The following is a 16068-nucleotide window of genomic DNA, read 5'->3' on the forward strand; positions in this document are numbered from 1 at the left end:
AACAAAGATGTGGTTGATCTACTTCGCATCGAGGGCGAGACATCACGGGTTAAAATATGAGTCCGGTGTTTTTTTTTTCTTTTTTTCGACTGTATTCGACTCGATAGCCCCATGTCCTTATTCTATCTAGGCATACATCCAAATGTCCGATGCAGGGAGGCGATTGGTCGATATACCAACAGATAGGTCGTAAGCAATGGGGGATCGACCCGCTAGGATATACGGCCTACATTGAAACTTCGACCGTCACCCCATCAACCAGGATCCAGGACCGAACAAGGGGCCCCGTCCGTATACATGTAAGTTTTCCACTTCGGCATGACCTGTGGTGTAGCTTTGACTATCCATAGGAACCTGTTTTATCATTTTTGGCCGACAAGAACGAATACATATCACTGTAATTTGTGAGTGAAAGACAGATCACTACTGTTGTCGGTTATGCTGACATTTTTGGCCTTGTACATGTTGCAGAAAAACTGGGGTAGTGCGCGTATAAATCTCCATATTTTTAATTATCCGGCCCCCCTATCGAGTTCCGGAGCCGCGCACACCAATAGTGACGCCTCCGGGTCTCGCGCATCTCCGTTAGGGGCCAGTTAGTTGCTGTCAGACGGGGAGGACCTTTAGAGTATAACTACTATGTTTTAAAACCCCGCCTAGGTTCTGGCCCCAGCAAACAAGGATTGAGCCGTAGGGCAAAGATCAGCTAAATAAAGCTTAGTTTAAACATTAGCCAGCCAACACTCACGCATGTAACTAGTATTACAGTCAAGAGTAACCTATAACAAGTCACAAATGCTATTATTAGTCAAAATAATCTCCACTGCATATAATGGAATACCTCCGTGAGCTCATCGGTGACTTGTACCTACATAACTAGCCCCTAAAACCTACCTCAACATATTGATATTATGCAGCCGTGCGTTGAAATGCGTAGGGGCCGGTTACAACATGTTGGTTTTTTCTTAATACCCAATGCTCATAGTAGTTTCTGATAGGACCACGGGCATGAAATGCACAAAAAAATTAGGCATGAGAATCCAATTTGGGTTTCTTGTCGGTTGGATGATCGCAATAAGAATCCTATATTCAATGTCAGCATACAACATTTGAACTGAATCTATAAAATAGGTCATCACAATAAGTATGAAGCCAAAAACTATTTAAAGGGACCTCTATCCCCGGCATTGATTGACTTTTCTAATTCACCAAGTTCCAAAACCGAATCTCAAAGCATACCTAGGTATGAAGAAAAACATTCAAATCTTATTTTTATAAGAGGGCCTCTTGTCTAACTCAACAGCAAGATCCGAAATCAACACTCAAAACAAAAGAATTTCTTTTAAAACACAAGTCACCATGCAATTCAAATTGAACATCCTTGCTGTTGCTCTGCTTGCCACTTTCGCTGCCGGTACGTCTCCTCTATCTACCTATACCAAAAAAAGCAAGCCAAGAACATTTCAACTAACTTTTTTTTCACTTAGCATGCTACGATGGTAAAACGACCCTCAGCTTATCTCCCCATTTAACTATTGATAGTATTATTTTTTCCGGTACTAACTTGAAATTTTAGACTACTCCGAAGGCTGCTCCAACGACTCTGACTGCTGCTCCGGTGAATGCGGTGGCAGTGTCCTCGGATCAATGTGTATCCCTGCCCTTTAAGAAAGTGGCGGAAAAGATGGTGTTATAACTCGGGGATGTGGAAAAAAATTGTTTGTGTATATTAACGAAAAAAAGACAAGCACAATTCATTACGTATATACTTGACAATGTGGTCTTATCTTTTCCCCCTAGAAAAACCGTAGACAATCAAGTAGACCTTGAATAAGGGATCTAGAATATTGGTTACCGTAATATTAGAGGAAACGAAATCCTTGTCGCATTTCATTCACGATATCATTTAAACAACTTCTGCTCACTCAATTACACTAGATTGACATACACCTACATAGGTTGAGGCTACCGTTCTCCCTACGGTATGAATAAATGAGCCATTTCACTCGATTTGGGAGAAATGCTTATTACACAACACACGGATAAAATCCTTGCAGATCAATTGATCAATTAGATACGGTGAAAATGTGATTTGTCGGGGCTGTTGAAGCTCTCGAATAGTAGGAGCTCTCAGACAGCCAGGTACTGCCGAGAGTGTACCCCATGCATAGTATATCTTGAAGAATATAATTACCTCCTCCCGATTGAGGAGGAGCTTAGAAACCATTTGTATGCTCCCTAACCCGTTTCTCAATTTCACGTCCAATGAGCATGGCTTCCATGCGGCTTATACGGGAAACTATCAGGAAGAAGGCAATAAAGTTGCCAAAAACTTGTCCTGTCCTAGGGTCTAAAACCTCTTCACCATCCTCCATAAGGTTAGCACACCTGACAACGTGAGCGCCAAGTTGCTGTGTTTGACCAGACTCTTGCGGATCGGACCGCAGCACGGTCGTACAAATATCGCCAAAGTTATAGACGCCTCCCTTCTGAGCCGGGACGTATAGTAGCTGCATGTCATACTGGGCCCCACCGACAAAAGGCTTGGATAAGGATAGAATGCGGTCTTTATCGGCCAAAGCATTCAGAAGGGAGATGCTCCAGTATGACACACCGTAAGTACGTGCCGTAGCTTCGACTTCTTGCCAGCCCGGTGCGCGCGGATTAATTTCAAGGAGAAATACATCCTTTGGATGTGTCGTTGTGGTTGCCGGGGTCTGGAGCTGCAGTTCGACAAGCCCGTCTGTACTGGGATCTTTTACATAACGACAACTGGAGTTGCGCAGCTTGGCCTCGATATGCAGCACAGCGTTTCGGAATCCAGCAGCGAGAGCAAGCTCGTGCAGTCTTTTCCGTAGAGACTCCTGCTCAAATGGAGGAAGAGCCGATGGCAACATGTTTGATGTCTCGACGAAATTGGCCACCCGGGTGTCACTTTCATTGTCCTCGCTATCTCCAGCACAGGGGAAGTCGTCATTGACCTCGAAAAAGACAATCTCTCCATTAACAAGGATCATGTTGGCGTCGACTTCGGGTCCTTCGACGTACGTCTCAATTACAACGTCGTGGCCATGCCAGGAGGTAAATGACTCCCGCCACAACAAAGGTACTTTTTCACGCAGCTCCTTTTCGTTGGCCACTTTCCAAACGCCCTCGGATGACCAGCCCTTACTAGGCTTCACGATAAGCGGGTAGGGAAGTTTCGAACCTTCTTCTGCGAGCACCTTTTCCAGATCTGCTGGAGAGCGTACCAATCGGCAAAATATATTTGTGTCCAGCTGGCGTGTTTTGAATTTGTTCTGTGCCAACCCTACGGACTCTGGTGGAGAGGTGCTGAAGCCCAACTGTGTAGCTGCGTGGGCTATAATAGTATGGAGATGCTCCTCAACACTTATAATACCATCAAGCTGTTTCTCCCTTTGGTATTCCTTCAACGCCACTGTAATGCGTGAGGCCATGTTTGCGTCTACGGTTGTATCAAACGGCACGAATTCTTCGCGCAGGTGGGCATATGCGTCGCTTGACATCCAGTGACTGGCCTCATCAAACACAACCAGCGCTATATTCAACGAAGCAGCTGCCAAAGCGTAGCCATGTACCTTGGGCAAGGAGCCAGCACCGACGAGAGCCAAACGCTTTCGCGGTATGGGATTTGGTGAGAGCCAGTTAAAGGAAAGACGTTTCACCAACTCATCGTTAATCGTGGCAGAAGTTGAGGCGGCAATGGCGCCGTAGCTGCGAGAAAGCAAGTCCGAGAAGCTCATGGACTGGTATGTCTCGGCCGTGCAGCCTTTGATTTGTTGTCCTGGACTAACAAAGCTTTGTACTTTGGTCACATCCGGACAGTCGACCATGCGCCGTTCAAGGAAATCCGATTGAACAACATATCCAGAGTTAGCTGGCAGTAAGAGATGAACATTCCGGTCAGCGTTTTCTAGCAGGAACTGCGGAGTTTCACGCGGAGCAATGCCCTCTATCGAAGTTTGGGTGGGTGTGCCGTTGGAATATATCCTGATGACCACAGTGCCAGTCTCCTCTGGCAAGGTGCTTAGTTTCCACGTCCACATCGCATCGACAGAACCTATTTGACTCATTAACTAGTTACTTTTGATGTTTGGTGAATTACAATAGTATTTACCCATGTTTCCTTATCTTTCTGCCAACAAATTTTTTTTTTGTCTTTTTGTATGATAATAACCCAACTTTCAGCACCAGCAAGAAATGACATACAAATTTCTCATAATAATCAGTTGAGCGATTTTTTGAGAGACCAACTAGCAACTGCTTATTTACACGTGACAGAGAGGGGTATTTGAAATCTCTTTATTTACTGCCTTGTACTAGGGCGCGCAACAAGCGTTGATGCCTACGTTGGGTTGTTGGCTACTAGTGAGAACTCATATACTATAGTATAATGCATAAACTGTCACCCAAATCATAATCCGAAATGGAGTAATGGTCAACTTAACTGTCTCTCATGAAAATGAAGTCTGTTCACAGTAGCTCGGGGTTCGATTCCCCGTTTCGGAGTTGAATTTTTTGGACTTCTTGCATGCGTGGATACCCTGCTTTTTTAAGATCATAAAACCAGCAACCAACCTCAATCCGAAATGGAGTAATGGTCAACTTAACTGTCTCTCATGAAAATGAAGTACGTTCACAGTAGCTCGGGGTTCGATTCCCCGTTTCGGAGGCCTATCTTTTTTTTTCCACTTTAGTTATCTCTCTTCTCTTCAATTTTTTTTATGGATCCTTAGCGCTTAGCGGCAAAACACTAAAGGTGATGATCCGTGATGCATGAGCAGCCCGTTTCCAACCTATCAAACGGCCCTCGGAGGCTTGGCAAGATGGCATCTTACTGTCTTTTGCAAATGTACACACAGAGTACTGTGGTAGGTCGGAAACATCTCCCGAACATTCAAGCAAGGAATTCACTCTTGTATACGTAGTTCATGCAGTATAAACTGCTATAAACTGGGGTAGTATATGCACCTTCCGCAAACGGCAATCCCGACCCAACCGACAGCCAATTGGGCCACGACAACCTTGTTGGGCCCGATTTCATGATTTACATCTCACGTGGTTCAATGTTCGCTGTTTCTCTTTTAAAATGTTGTGGTATTCTAATATTGTCTCGCTTAAACCACCGGGCCTGAATTCTAGCTCGTCGACTCTGTGAACAGACGCAAATTCTTAGCAGCAACAGAAGCCATGGGCGACATTGGCATCGCAGTAGACCCCGCTACGCCCACCTCGCCAGAGCCGATCACGGTGTTGGTTACCGGGTTTGGGGTACGTATATTCAGGAAACTACTTCTCTAAAGAAAGGAGAAAGAAGAAAGAAAAAACATGCTGATGGACCTGCACAGCCCTTCAAAGACAATCTCGTCAATGCATCGCATCTGATCGCATCATCTCTGCCTCCGTCAATCGCTCTACCACCAACCTCTGGGAAGACTGGAGAAGCTCCGGCGCGAACAATTCACATTCATGCGCATCCGACGCCCTTCCCTGTCTCATATCACACTGTGCGCACGCTGTTGCCAACTATCCTGGAGGACTTTGCCCGAGATCACAATGGCAAGCGCCCGGATCTGACTGTACATATCGGCATCGCGCCAAACCGCCAGTGGTATTCTGTCGAGACGAGAGCATTCCGCGACAACTACCGCATCACCGACATAAATGAGAAACTGGGCTACGATGATGGTGAAAAGATCTGGAAAGAAAAAGGCCTGCCCGCGGTCATGTATCCGCTGCCGGTGGACAACGCAGATACAGCCAGTAAAGCAAAGGGCTCGGAACATAAAATCACACCCTTCCCTCCTAATAGACATTTCCTACAAACGTGGCAATCGAATGCATCGCCGGGGACGGATTTGCGCATTTCCGACGATGCGGGCCGGTATATGTGCGAATTTATCTTCTATTCCAGCCTTGCTCTAGCATATGAAGAGCGCCGGCCTCAGTCCGTGATGTTTTTGCATATTCCTTCGGCGACGGACGATGCGAGCCTGGAACTGGGCGCCGAGGCTGCTGTTGCTCTTATCAAGTCAGCGGCGATCTGTTGGATTGATGAGGCGTGACCAGCTCTGACTATTTGTTTGGTTTAATTTTGCCCTCATATGATATGAAACCTGTTGCATTTAGCTTGGATCCCGTACATACCAGCCATTTAATGTTGAAGCCATGTAGTGTTTCCCTCGTGAATATCAATCTACAATCTATATGCATCAATAGATAGCTGCTTATCAGTAAACGCGGGGACCTGCAGCCAGCCGATGTCGCCAGCACGTAATAATAATAATACTACATCGGAGTTCCTCCATACCAGATAGCAAGCGCACTATATGTCTGACAAGGCAGCTAATTTATTATTACTATTAAGAACTATTTTAGCATTCTCAACAAGCATTCCAGCGGTGAAGAGCCCGCGCGGCTCCGATTGGCCGGCGGGGCTTTAGTATTAAAAATGGGAATTCTCCGCTGATACTAGACTTACTAAAGTTACTAAACCTGCCTCTACAAATATTTCACAATTCAAGTCTTTATCTAGAAAAAGACCGTCAATGTCCATCGCACGACAATGGACATCCTCAGCAACATAAAAATCCCCCCGGCGCCGCTGCAGCTGGCTATCGCCGGCGCCCTCATCCTCGCCCGCATCCTCGCCATCTTCATCTGGCCACAGCTGCGCAAGCTGCAGTCCAACTGTCTCCAGCTGCTCGCGCGTCACCAGAGGCGTCAATCCTACGAAATCGTCACGCTGCGCGTGTACCCCATCAAATCATGCCGCGGATTCACGCTGCCCAAGACCACTTTACTGAAACACGGGCTGGACCTGGACCGGCGATGGATGTTTGTCGACGCCAGGACCGGCCGCTTCATCACCATTCGCCAAACCCCGCGCATGACGCTGATCAACCCTTCGCTGAGCGAGGATGGCTTGCAGCTGCAGCTCCGTATTTTCGGGGATGACAAAGTCGTCAGCGTGCCTGCGAGACCGTCGGAGGAATGGCTGCAGGCCAACACCACGCTCGGCGACGTCAAGATTTGGAATACTCGCACCGATGGCTACTACTATGGCCCCGAAGTGAACGACACCATCTCTCAGTTCCTAAACCGACCCGTCTGTCTGGTTTACAATGGCCCTACCGAACGCCTGCTCGAGGGAAACGGAAACGAAAAGAATCTGGGTCGAGTGCAGAACACTCATTTCGCCGACATGATGCCCGTGCTCATCGCCTCTGAGTCGTCCATTGGCGAACTCAACGCACGATTGACCCAAAAAGGCGAGTCGCCCATCACCATTGAACGATTTCGGCCCAACATTATCGTCAAGGGCAATGCCCCTTGGTCGGAGGATTCGTGGAAGACGGTAAGAATCGTCCCGTCTGGCCCAAACACCAAAAACAAGAAACCAATCGACATTGATGTCGTGTGCCGTTGTGCCCGCTGTCAGGTGCCCAATGTGGAGCCCTCGACCGCCGAGAAGCACAGCAATGAGCCGTGGGACACGCTCATGTCGTATCGTGTTATTGACAAGGGGTCCAAGTATAAACCCTGTTTTGGCATGCTTTGCTGTCCGCGCAGCGAGGGCGAGATTGCAGTGGGTATGAAATTGGAAGTGCTGGCAGAGACTGATCAGCATTTCATTATTGATTAGCTTGGAAATTTAGTGTCATGATTATGAACCTGTATTGCATTTACATGAAAATTTCGCAACTCGATGTTTTTTATATACAATACTATTTTAATATGCCTATCAAACAAACACAAAGAAAAATCAACGTTTGGAATTCTTGCCAAAATTCACACACCAGGCATTCCAATCTGCAAAGAAGCCCGACTTGAAATGGCCATTCTTGCTCAACATTTGCGTCTTTTGAGTCTCGGCATAAATGTCGATTACCTGGGCAATATTCTGTCGGTCCTGTGCCACAAGAACCCTGACAAGAAGAAGACTGGCTTGGCTGACCGACGCTGAATGCTTTTGCCGATGCTGAATGGTGGCCTCCTTGTGCACGCTGCGGAGTAATTCCCACACTGCTTCCACAGGATCGTGCTCTTCGTCGCCGTCATCACTCTTGCTAAGAGTTGGGATGGCATTTCTTTTGCAAAGACTGGTGTACTCGGCAAGAACATTGCCTGCCTTTTGCGAAATCTGGTCCACAGTCGATCGGCGAGTCAGTTGCAAAAGTGGCAGAATCAGATCCAGGGCAAGCATGCTCGAGTAGCATTTCTTGATATACACCTGAAGCAGGTCCAAAACGCGGTTTTTGAAGTTGATCATGGTTTCCTTGGCATCCTTTTTATCTTTCTTTTTTGTGGTGGCTTGCCTGCGCGCCTTGAAGACTTTGACAAGCATTTCGTCAACTTCCTCCATTTCGTCATCGTTCATGTCGGCGTCCGAGTCGATGTCTTGGTTGTCCCCGTTGGTACGAAGGGCTTCGGCCAGTTTGGCGTCGAAAGCGGCAAGTTCTTCTTCGTCTTCACCTTCGTCTTCTTCAGACTCATCGTTTTCGGCCTCGTCTGCGTCAATGACTTCTACGGAATCGGCATCGGAATCATCATCCGAGTCTTCATCAGCGTCGGGCATCTCCTCATCGTCGTCGTCCTGTTTGTCAAACATTTCTTGCTGGCCAGCAAGATTTTCCTTGACTTCGAGAACCTATCGCAACATTAGCACAAAACTTCAGATTCTGAAAGGAAAACAATCACTCACCGATATCAATGACTGTAGTCCATCGGCCGTAATCTGCTCCGCAAAGACACCAAAGACTTGCTCGCTCATGCGCCGAAACAGCTGAGACGGCTTGGACGCAAAGCTCAACAGGATTTCCACCAATGCATCTGATGCATCCGACCTGTCCTCCTTTTTGGATTTCTTATCCCCCCAGAATTTGGTATAGCAGAATGCCAGCTCATCAAGCATCGACACTGCGTCTGCGTCGCCGTTGTATACCTCGAGGATTGTCAGAGAGTACAGTAGTCGGAAAGCTTGGATGCTGGGGTCTTTTTGGTCTTCGTCATGCTTAACCTGTTACTTTTGTTAGAAGCGATTCATTATTAGAACACAACGGGAATACATACCTTGCTCGAGAGTTTCTTCAAAGATTTAAAGGCAGCATCCACGGACTCTGAGATGGTCTCGTCCATATCGATAATGAATTTGCCATGCTCATTGGTTTTTTGCAAATTGCGAATCTGTCGTACCACCGCATATGCCACACCGGCAGGGTCTTTGTTACTGCTGACAAGACTGTTCAGACAGAGGATGATCTTATTCCGAAACAGCTCTTGGCTCGCTGGAGATAGCGGTGGCTTTGCTGTCTCATCGGCAAAATAGGCAAATCGTACAAGAACAAATAGCATTTCCTCCAATAGAGGCTGGAAGTCTCCTCCGGTAGAGCTGCGGGATTTGACTGTTGATACGAACAAGCGAGAAATGTAGTTTCGGATTGAAGCTGCGGCGTTGGTCTCCTCGGTGCCCGGAACCGTGATGAAACCGGCCAAGAGATCAACGATGGATTTCAGGGCTGCAGGGCCAGCCTCGACGACGATTTTCTCGACCGTGTTGGATTTGGTCAGTTGATCAAAACTGACAGATCCAGAGGAGCCCATCAGTCCCTCTCCGGCGGCTGCAGCAAACTCTGGTTCCTTGGTTACTCGGGTTTGGATTGTTTTGGCGGCTTTGACAGCCATGCGGTTTAGATATCTTTCTTTGTCGGCCATCTGGTTCATAAGACATCTGACAAGGTTTTTGGTGAATATTTGGCCTGCAAACGGACTTGGGGCTTCGTTCAAGGTTTTCATGAAAACGAGGAATCCCCAATACTTGCGTTCATCCGAAGACGCAGCTGCGAAAAGTCCATCTAGCACATTGTAAGCCATAATATCTCAACAAAACATCCTAAGTAGTACTCACTGTCTACAACCTCAACCCAAAATTCACTGAAATTAAGACGCGGCGCTTTGGATTTTTTGTCGGTAGTCTCTGACTCGTAGAGCCTCGCTAGAACCGCATCCCATGCAAAGTGAAGTTTCGAATTCCAGACACCCGATGAGTTTTTGGCCAATCCTTCGGTCTCTGCCGTTTCATCTGCTGCAGATGATTCCTTCATGACCTTTGAAAGTGTCTTCCTATCGTGTCGGTCCAGGGGATCGTTGTACTTCCACACATTTGACGGGAGAGTCGCAGTCGGTACCAAGTCCTTCACTGCAAGCCAGACGGCCACTCCCTCGGGAGTTTTGGCTAGTTCATTGGAACATATTCCTTCCACAATGCTTTCGGCGTATTTGGCGTTGATTTTTTGAGATGCCAGTTCGTAGATTGCCCGGTATAGAATCCAACCACACTCTTCTCGGAGCCACGGCTTCTTCTTTCCCAGGTCAAATATCAGGCTCAAAACTCTCGACCACTGCTCAAATTCAGAGTCCTGGAACAGTATAGACGACTTGATGATTGCCTCTGCTCCAAAGAGCCTGCCGAAGTGATGGTCTCTATTTTCCTGCGAGATAATTAACCTTTTTTTCTTTCTTTTTCAGCAAAACGAATATCTCATACCTGTCCTCTTTCACCTCCGACTCTGGTTGAAAACTCCCAGATATCAATGATTTTGGTGACACTCAATTCAGCAAGCGCCTCTGACTTGCTCGGCGAAAACACTTGCGACAGCACTTCGGTCAAGGCAATTGAGAAGCCGACACGAGCAGCTTTTCTGCCGCTGGAAAGACCTCGAAAAAGTCTCTGCAAGGTCTTTTGCACTTCCTCTGCGGTGGGGTTCGCCTCTGGAGTGAAGCGCGACACCAGCTTGTGGGCAGCTTTCAGTCGAATATCCTCTTTCTCGTTGGCGAGATCTTCGTAAATTTCGACCAGCTTGACGTCAATGTTGTATGCCTCACGGCGGCGCTTTTTGGAGCCTGGATTTTGCGACATTTTGTCTGTGATCTGTCGCAGTTGCAAAGAATTGCTTGCGGATGAAGCTTTTTGCAGTTGTCGCGGTTGTTGATTGTAAAAAAATTATTTCACCCGAATAGGGCTTAGCGCCGGCCGATAAGCCGATAAGCCGATAAGCATGCCGCCGCCTTTTATATTAACATTTTCTACATCTTTTTCTAAATACATTCATTATATTTTACTGCGTATTACGCCTTTGCTGCGGATAACGTCCTCTCAATCTCCTCGCACACTGCAGTTGTCACCTCAACTGTGGTGGCCTTGCCTCCAAGATCCGAAGTGACGATTCCCTTTTCACACACTGCTTCGACGCAGTCCAAAAGCTGTTTAGCAGCTTCCTTTTCACCGAGCCATGCGAGCATTTCAGATGCAGTCCAGAAAGTCGCGACAGGGTTTGCTATGGTAGGTAATCAGTGGCCTATGATAAAACTGTATAACGAAAAGGCCTCTACTTACCAACTCCCTTGCCGGTGATGTCAAACGCCGAGCCATGGATGGGCTCAAACATGGATGGATTCTCCCTTGTCGGGTCAAGATTACTCGTCGGTGCAATTCCAATGGACCCGGCAAGCGCAGCAGCGAGGTCAGAGAGGATGTCGGCGTGCTATAAGCCTACTTTAGCATTCTGTCTCAAATAAAGTATAGGTCCAGCCACTAACCAAGTTGGTGGCCACGATCGTGTCCAGTGTCTCAGGCTTGAGAACCATTCTCGTAGTCATGGCATCAACCAGCATCTTGTCGACGGTCACATCGGGGAATCCCTTGGCCACCTCCGCAGCCACTTCGTCCCACATGACCAGTCCGTTTCGCTGAGCATTGCTCTTGGTGACCACAGTCAAAAGCTTTCTCGGCCGGCTTTGCGCAGTCTCAAAGGCGAATTTCATAATACGCTCCACTCCATGGCGTGTGAAAATGGCGGTTTCGGTAGAGACTTCCCACGGTTTTCCGACATGGCTGCGCCCACCTTGGCCGGCGTATTCGCCTTCGGAGTTTTCTCTTACAATGACCCAGTCCAGGTCGCCAGTTGAGCACTTTCGGAGTGGTGATTGCGTGCCTCGAAAGACTTTGGTCGGACGCACGTTTGCGAACTGCTGCAGTGGTTGGCAGATGGCCAGGCGCAGTCCCCAAAGAGAAATATGATCAGGCACATCTGTAGACACATTCTTAGATCATGATATACAAGTCACTTCTGCAGGAATTCTACTTACCTGGCGCTCCCACAGCTCCGAATAGAATTGCGTCGAAAGCCTTTAGCTTTTCTAAACCTCCGTCAGGGATATATCTTCCATGTTTCTTGTAGTAGGCGCTGTCCCAATCAAAATGCTCAAAATCGATGTCAAACGTCTTCAAAGTGGCTGCCAGTTTTTGAAGGACGTTGATACCTGCTGAAATAACCTCTGGACCAATACCGTCTGCGGGGATAGATGCTATCTTGTAGGAGGATTTCCCGGCCACTTTACTGGGAGACATGATGGTAAGGGTAGGTAACCAAGAGAGGTGAAAGTGAAAGTGAGTTATACAAAAAGGGTTTTATTTGTGTTGGAACACGGCTATTCCCTCTCATATATACGTATTAATTCTCTGGGTGATGTGGAGTCGTGAGGGGTGTTCGGAGTAGATGCGCCTGAACTTTTACCCGCTCTCAACCATATTCTTTTCAAGGTTTTTACAGAATGATCACGAGAGTATTATTTATTCAAGAATAATTAATCCGCGATTACTAAATTATGGGATGTATCACTTATTCGTTAGAATAGTCAAATGTTGACGAATACATATATACATGAATGATGCCTCAATTGTTTAAAATATATATTTAGTTTCAGTCCTTGCCGGTATTCTCATAACACTTGAAAATTCATGTGATATCAATTGATAACTTGAACATTGAATCAATTTGTCAAATATAATCAATGTTATAAAGCGATCAATTTATTCATATTGGACTTACCGATAATTATAATGTCGACTGGTGTAGCCGTGTCAATGACTTTGTGAAATTTAGCCATCAGTCTATAAAAAGTCCCATTGATCTTCACTACTACGTTATTTCTTCAGCGGAATTGAACTAGAAAGACGGACGGTACCTACTTATGTAGTATGATTGGTTTTGGGGGAATCAATAAGTTCTGGTACAACAATAGACGCACACTTTTTAGAGACCCGAATCTATAGCTTTGTATCATTCAATATCAATATCTTTAGCACATGAGTGAAAAACATCTAGACCGGGAGGTTTTAAGTTTTAGCATTTTAACACATATTTATTCTACTGAATAACTCATTAGATTCATCTAGATTGGCTTTCTAGATTTAAATCATGTCAGCTGAAATATGAAGAACATATTTAATTCCTACGACAAAATTAACCGTGACGTCACTACAACTAGTAATTGCTTTCAAAATGTAACTCAATAAAAGAAACTTAAACTACATTTCCTTGAAAATACTACCATGAAATAGCACGATCTTCATTCTACGTCCAAGATAATCCTGGTCATACCAGATATCAGAAATAGTATACTAGCTTACTTTCCCCATCACCACGACGATCCAGTCTACGTATTTTACACAGCCATTTTTCTTCACGTATTGTGTATTCGTAAATGGTTTGTGTATTACACGGGTTCGTATTTAACAAGATATGTAAATCGTGGGGAAAGGAAACCCCTTTTTTTTCGGGGGGACTAGTCCCTGAAGAAATAAATATGTATGTAGGTAAGTTGATTAGAAAATAGTCTAAACGGCTCCGCATGATTTATGCGCTAGTTACGTGTGTCATTCCTGACACCCTGCAGCAGTCCCCATTTTTTTCCTTCTTGGTGAGTATAGATCTAGGTTTTGCAGGGGGGAGGGAAGGGATGTCTGTCTATCCCTCGTTTGGGGGATTTGCCGGTCGTTCTGGGTGCTTACCATTACCCAGATTGAGAATTTACCTTTTTTTTTAAAGAAAAGAATTTACACTGCAAGATTTGTATTAGCTGGATATTTGAACTATATACTTAACTATATACTTGAGTTGTGAAGAATCGCGCAACTAACTCATAGACTTGTCAGATGAGATATCCAAAAACAACTCGGACAATTCGGAAGAAACCCCTTCGATCCGAATGACTAGATCTGACCATATCCAGGATCGATCTATTGCTTAACCACACAGGCAAGCAAGGACAGTGTAGGAAGGAAAGGGTTGATAGAATTAGGATTTTTCTATAAGCCGAACTACTAGTACGATCAATTAATAAAGTAAGAGGCAAAAAAATATATTGCCTTCTTTATGTTCAGTCAGTCCCTTGTAAATATAAAGCCAGGGAAAAAAAAATCGGTCTTAATATCCCTTGCTCGTGGAGGGTGATCTCATCCCTTGAATCGATCACTTACAAATCCCGATTTTCCTAAAATGTAATCTTGCCAAGAGTATTGTCCCATTATTGTCCTATTACGGGAGAGTTATTTCTCCCTTTCGGAAAATTTAAGTACTAATTACTTTGTCCTGTCGTGCTAAATAATAGTACTATGTAGTAATGGGACAGAATTGGGAATTGGCTTCTTTTCCCCTTGTTCCAAGTATCCGGTTTTGATCGTGGGTTGATCTGGTGGGGCCAGAAAGAATGATTTTCTCTCCTTGCTCGTGTTATTTGAATTGATTTATTGGGGAAAGTTTTTAACCCTTGGGATCAATCTGGGGAGGCTGATAAAAAGTATAAGCTGGATGTGGTCACATGGGCTGTTTCTAGTTAGGGGTACATTACGACTTATTGGTTATTACTATATGTATTATAGCACATGCTTGGATGCGCGGGTAGCAAGGAATGGATTGGCCTTGCTTGTATTAATAGTATATGCACAGGGTTTGTTGGATGAAGTTGACACGTGTTAGTTTTCTTTTTTTTGGCTTGTAGAATTAATAGATTTTCTTCTAGTTGCTCTACCCCAGGTGCAACATTAAAGTGATATACCATACCTTCACTGGAGAGAATAGAACTAATTAACCAGCTCAAGCTTATCCAACGTCAACCAGGAATCTCGAAGCTAAAAGATACATATGTAATTAATCAATGAGAAAAAAAACACGTTTAATGTCCTCTCAAAGTATCCCCTTGGCTGCATCTTGATGGGTACCCGTCCCGGTAGGAGACAGCATGCAGCATGCAATGCAGGTAGCGTTAGACTTCATTCCAACGAGTGGGTTTATTAATGGATCGATGTTTCAATTATTCAATAATGAGTTGTGGTACATGTTCTTACTGACGATGCGTACCGAGTACTCGGGTATTGTATACAGCAGATGCTGGATGTATCAATTGATATTGATTGGGTGTGGTTCGTGTGTGGAATCAGTAATGGAATTAGTCTCTAATATATAGGGAAGACAATATATTGAAAAATCAGGGGGCAAGCAATACTTGTACATATGGTCATACATATATGTGTATATGTACCTGAGGACAACATTTGAACCTGAATAATGCTTGATATAGTACAACTGGAGCGTCACATTATTCGTGCAGAATGTTCATGACTCATTTCCTTTGCAATAGCAGCCGATCTCATTCTACAGCAACCGATGTAGATCGAAACGTGGTTGTTAGGGTTAATGGCCTGGGTATGCTAGATGTGCATGCCATGGATGGCCGGCAATGCGGAGCATGTGGATATTATCACAGCTGTGAGTGGTTGGAATTACGTATATTGGGATTATATCATTGAATATTCATGTACCTATAAATAATGTAAGTATATATATCTCAGTTGATTACTGCTTCAATCAATGCAGTAGTGTCGTTGATTATGTTGTGCCGGGATCGACAAAACAATAACAATCACAACACTGCGGAGTACTGCCGCCGAACATGACTAGTAGTGTAAGAGTCAAATCAAGTTAATCTACAACTTACAGACAACTGACCTATTACCTGGCAACCTGGACGGAAGTGCCGGGTGTCGATAACCACCATTCCAATCAGATGTACTGACCTCATCGGTATGTGGCTAAATATAAACCCCTGCACGACGATAAAGCACACGCATAAGCCAAGCGAGCACAGCATCGTCATCTGATTTGCCTGATGCAATAGCCGTATTTATGGAGCGCAAATCCTTTGCGT

General features: G+C 45.4%; 3 protein-coding genes and 2 non-coding genes across 5 annotated transcripts; 3 read left to right on the forward strand and 2 right to left on the reverse strand.

Annotated features, from left to right (window-relative positions):
• Positions 1 to 2216: 2216 nt before the first annotated feature.
• On the reverse strand, positions 2217 to 4094 carry TRUGW13939_06461 (uncharacterized protein; the record flags this gene model as incomplete). The annotated part of the gene is made up of 1 exon (XM_035489614.1): positions 2217 to 4094. The coding sequence occupies one exon, from the start codon at positions 4092 to 4094 to the stop codon at positions 2217 to 2219; it is 1878 nt and encodes a 625-aa protein (XP_035345507.1).
• A 347-nt stretch (positions 4095 to 4441) lies between these two features.
• On the forward strand, positions 4442 to 4530 carry TRUGW13939_06462. The gene has a single exon. It is a non-coding gene; the product is annotated as a tRNA-Glu (tRNA).
• Positions 4531 to 4604: 74 nt separating this feature from the next.
• On the forward strand, positions 4605 to 4693 carry TRUGW13939_06463. The gene has a single exon. It is a non-coding gene; the product is annotated as a tRNA-Glu (tRNA).
• Positions 4694 to 5163: 470 nt separating this feature from the next.
• On the forward strand, positions 5164 to 7666 carry TRUGW13939_06464 (uncharacterized protein; the record flags this gene model as incomplete). Its single annotated transcript, XM_035489615.1, has 4 exons — positions 5164 to 5292; positions 5370 to 6082; positions 6151 to 6160; positions 6557 to 7666. Coding segments are annotated over 4 exons (1962 nt in total), but the record flags the coding sequence as incomplete, so codon positions are not given.
• A 120-nt stretch (positions 7667 to 7786) lies between these two features.
• On the reverse strand, positions 7787 to 12430 carry TRUGW13939_06465 (uncharacterized protein; the record flags this gene model as incomplete). Its single annotated transcript, XM_035489616.1, has 9 exons — positions 7787 to 8671; positions 8726 to 9040; positions 9094 to 9875; positions 9929 to 10511; positions 10568 to 10951; positions 11206 to 11357; positions 11417 to 11564; positions 11620 to 12110; positions 12169 to 12430. 9 exons carry the CDS (start codon positions 12428 to 12430, stop codon positions 7787 to 7789), a joined length of 4002 nt encoding a protein of 1333 aa, XP_035345509.1.
• Between the last annotated feature and the right edge of the window lie 3638 nt (positions 12431 to 16068).

This window comes from Talaromyces rugulosus, chromosome III (assembly GCF_013368755.1).
Source record: "Talaromyces rugulosus chromosome III, complete sequence".
In the NCBI taxonomy this organism is placed as follows: domain Eukaryota; kingdom Fungi; phylum Ascomycota; class Eurotiomycetes; order Eurotiales; family Trichocomaceae; genus Talaromyces; species Talaromyces rugulosus.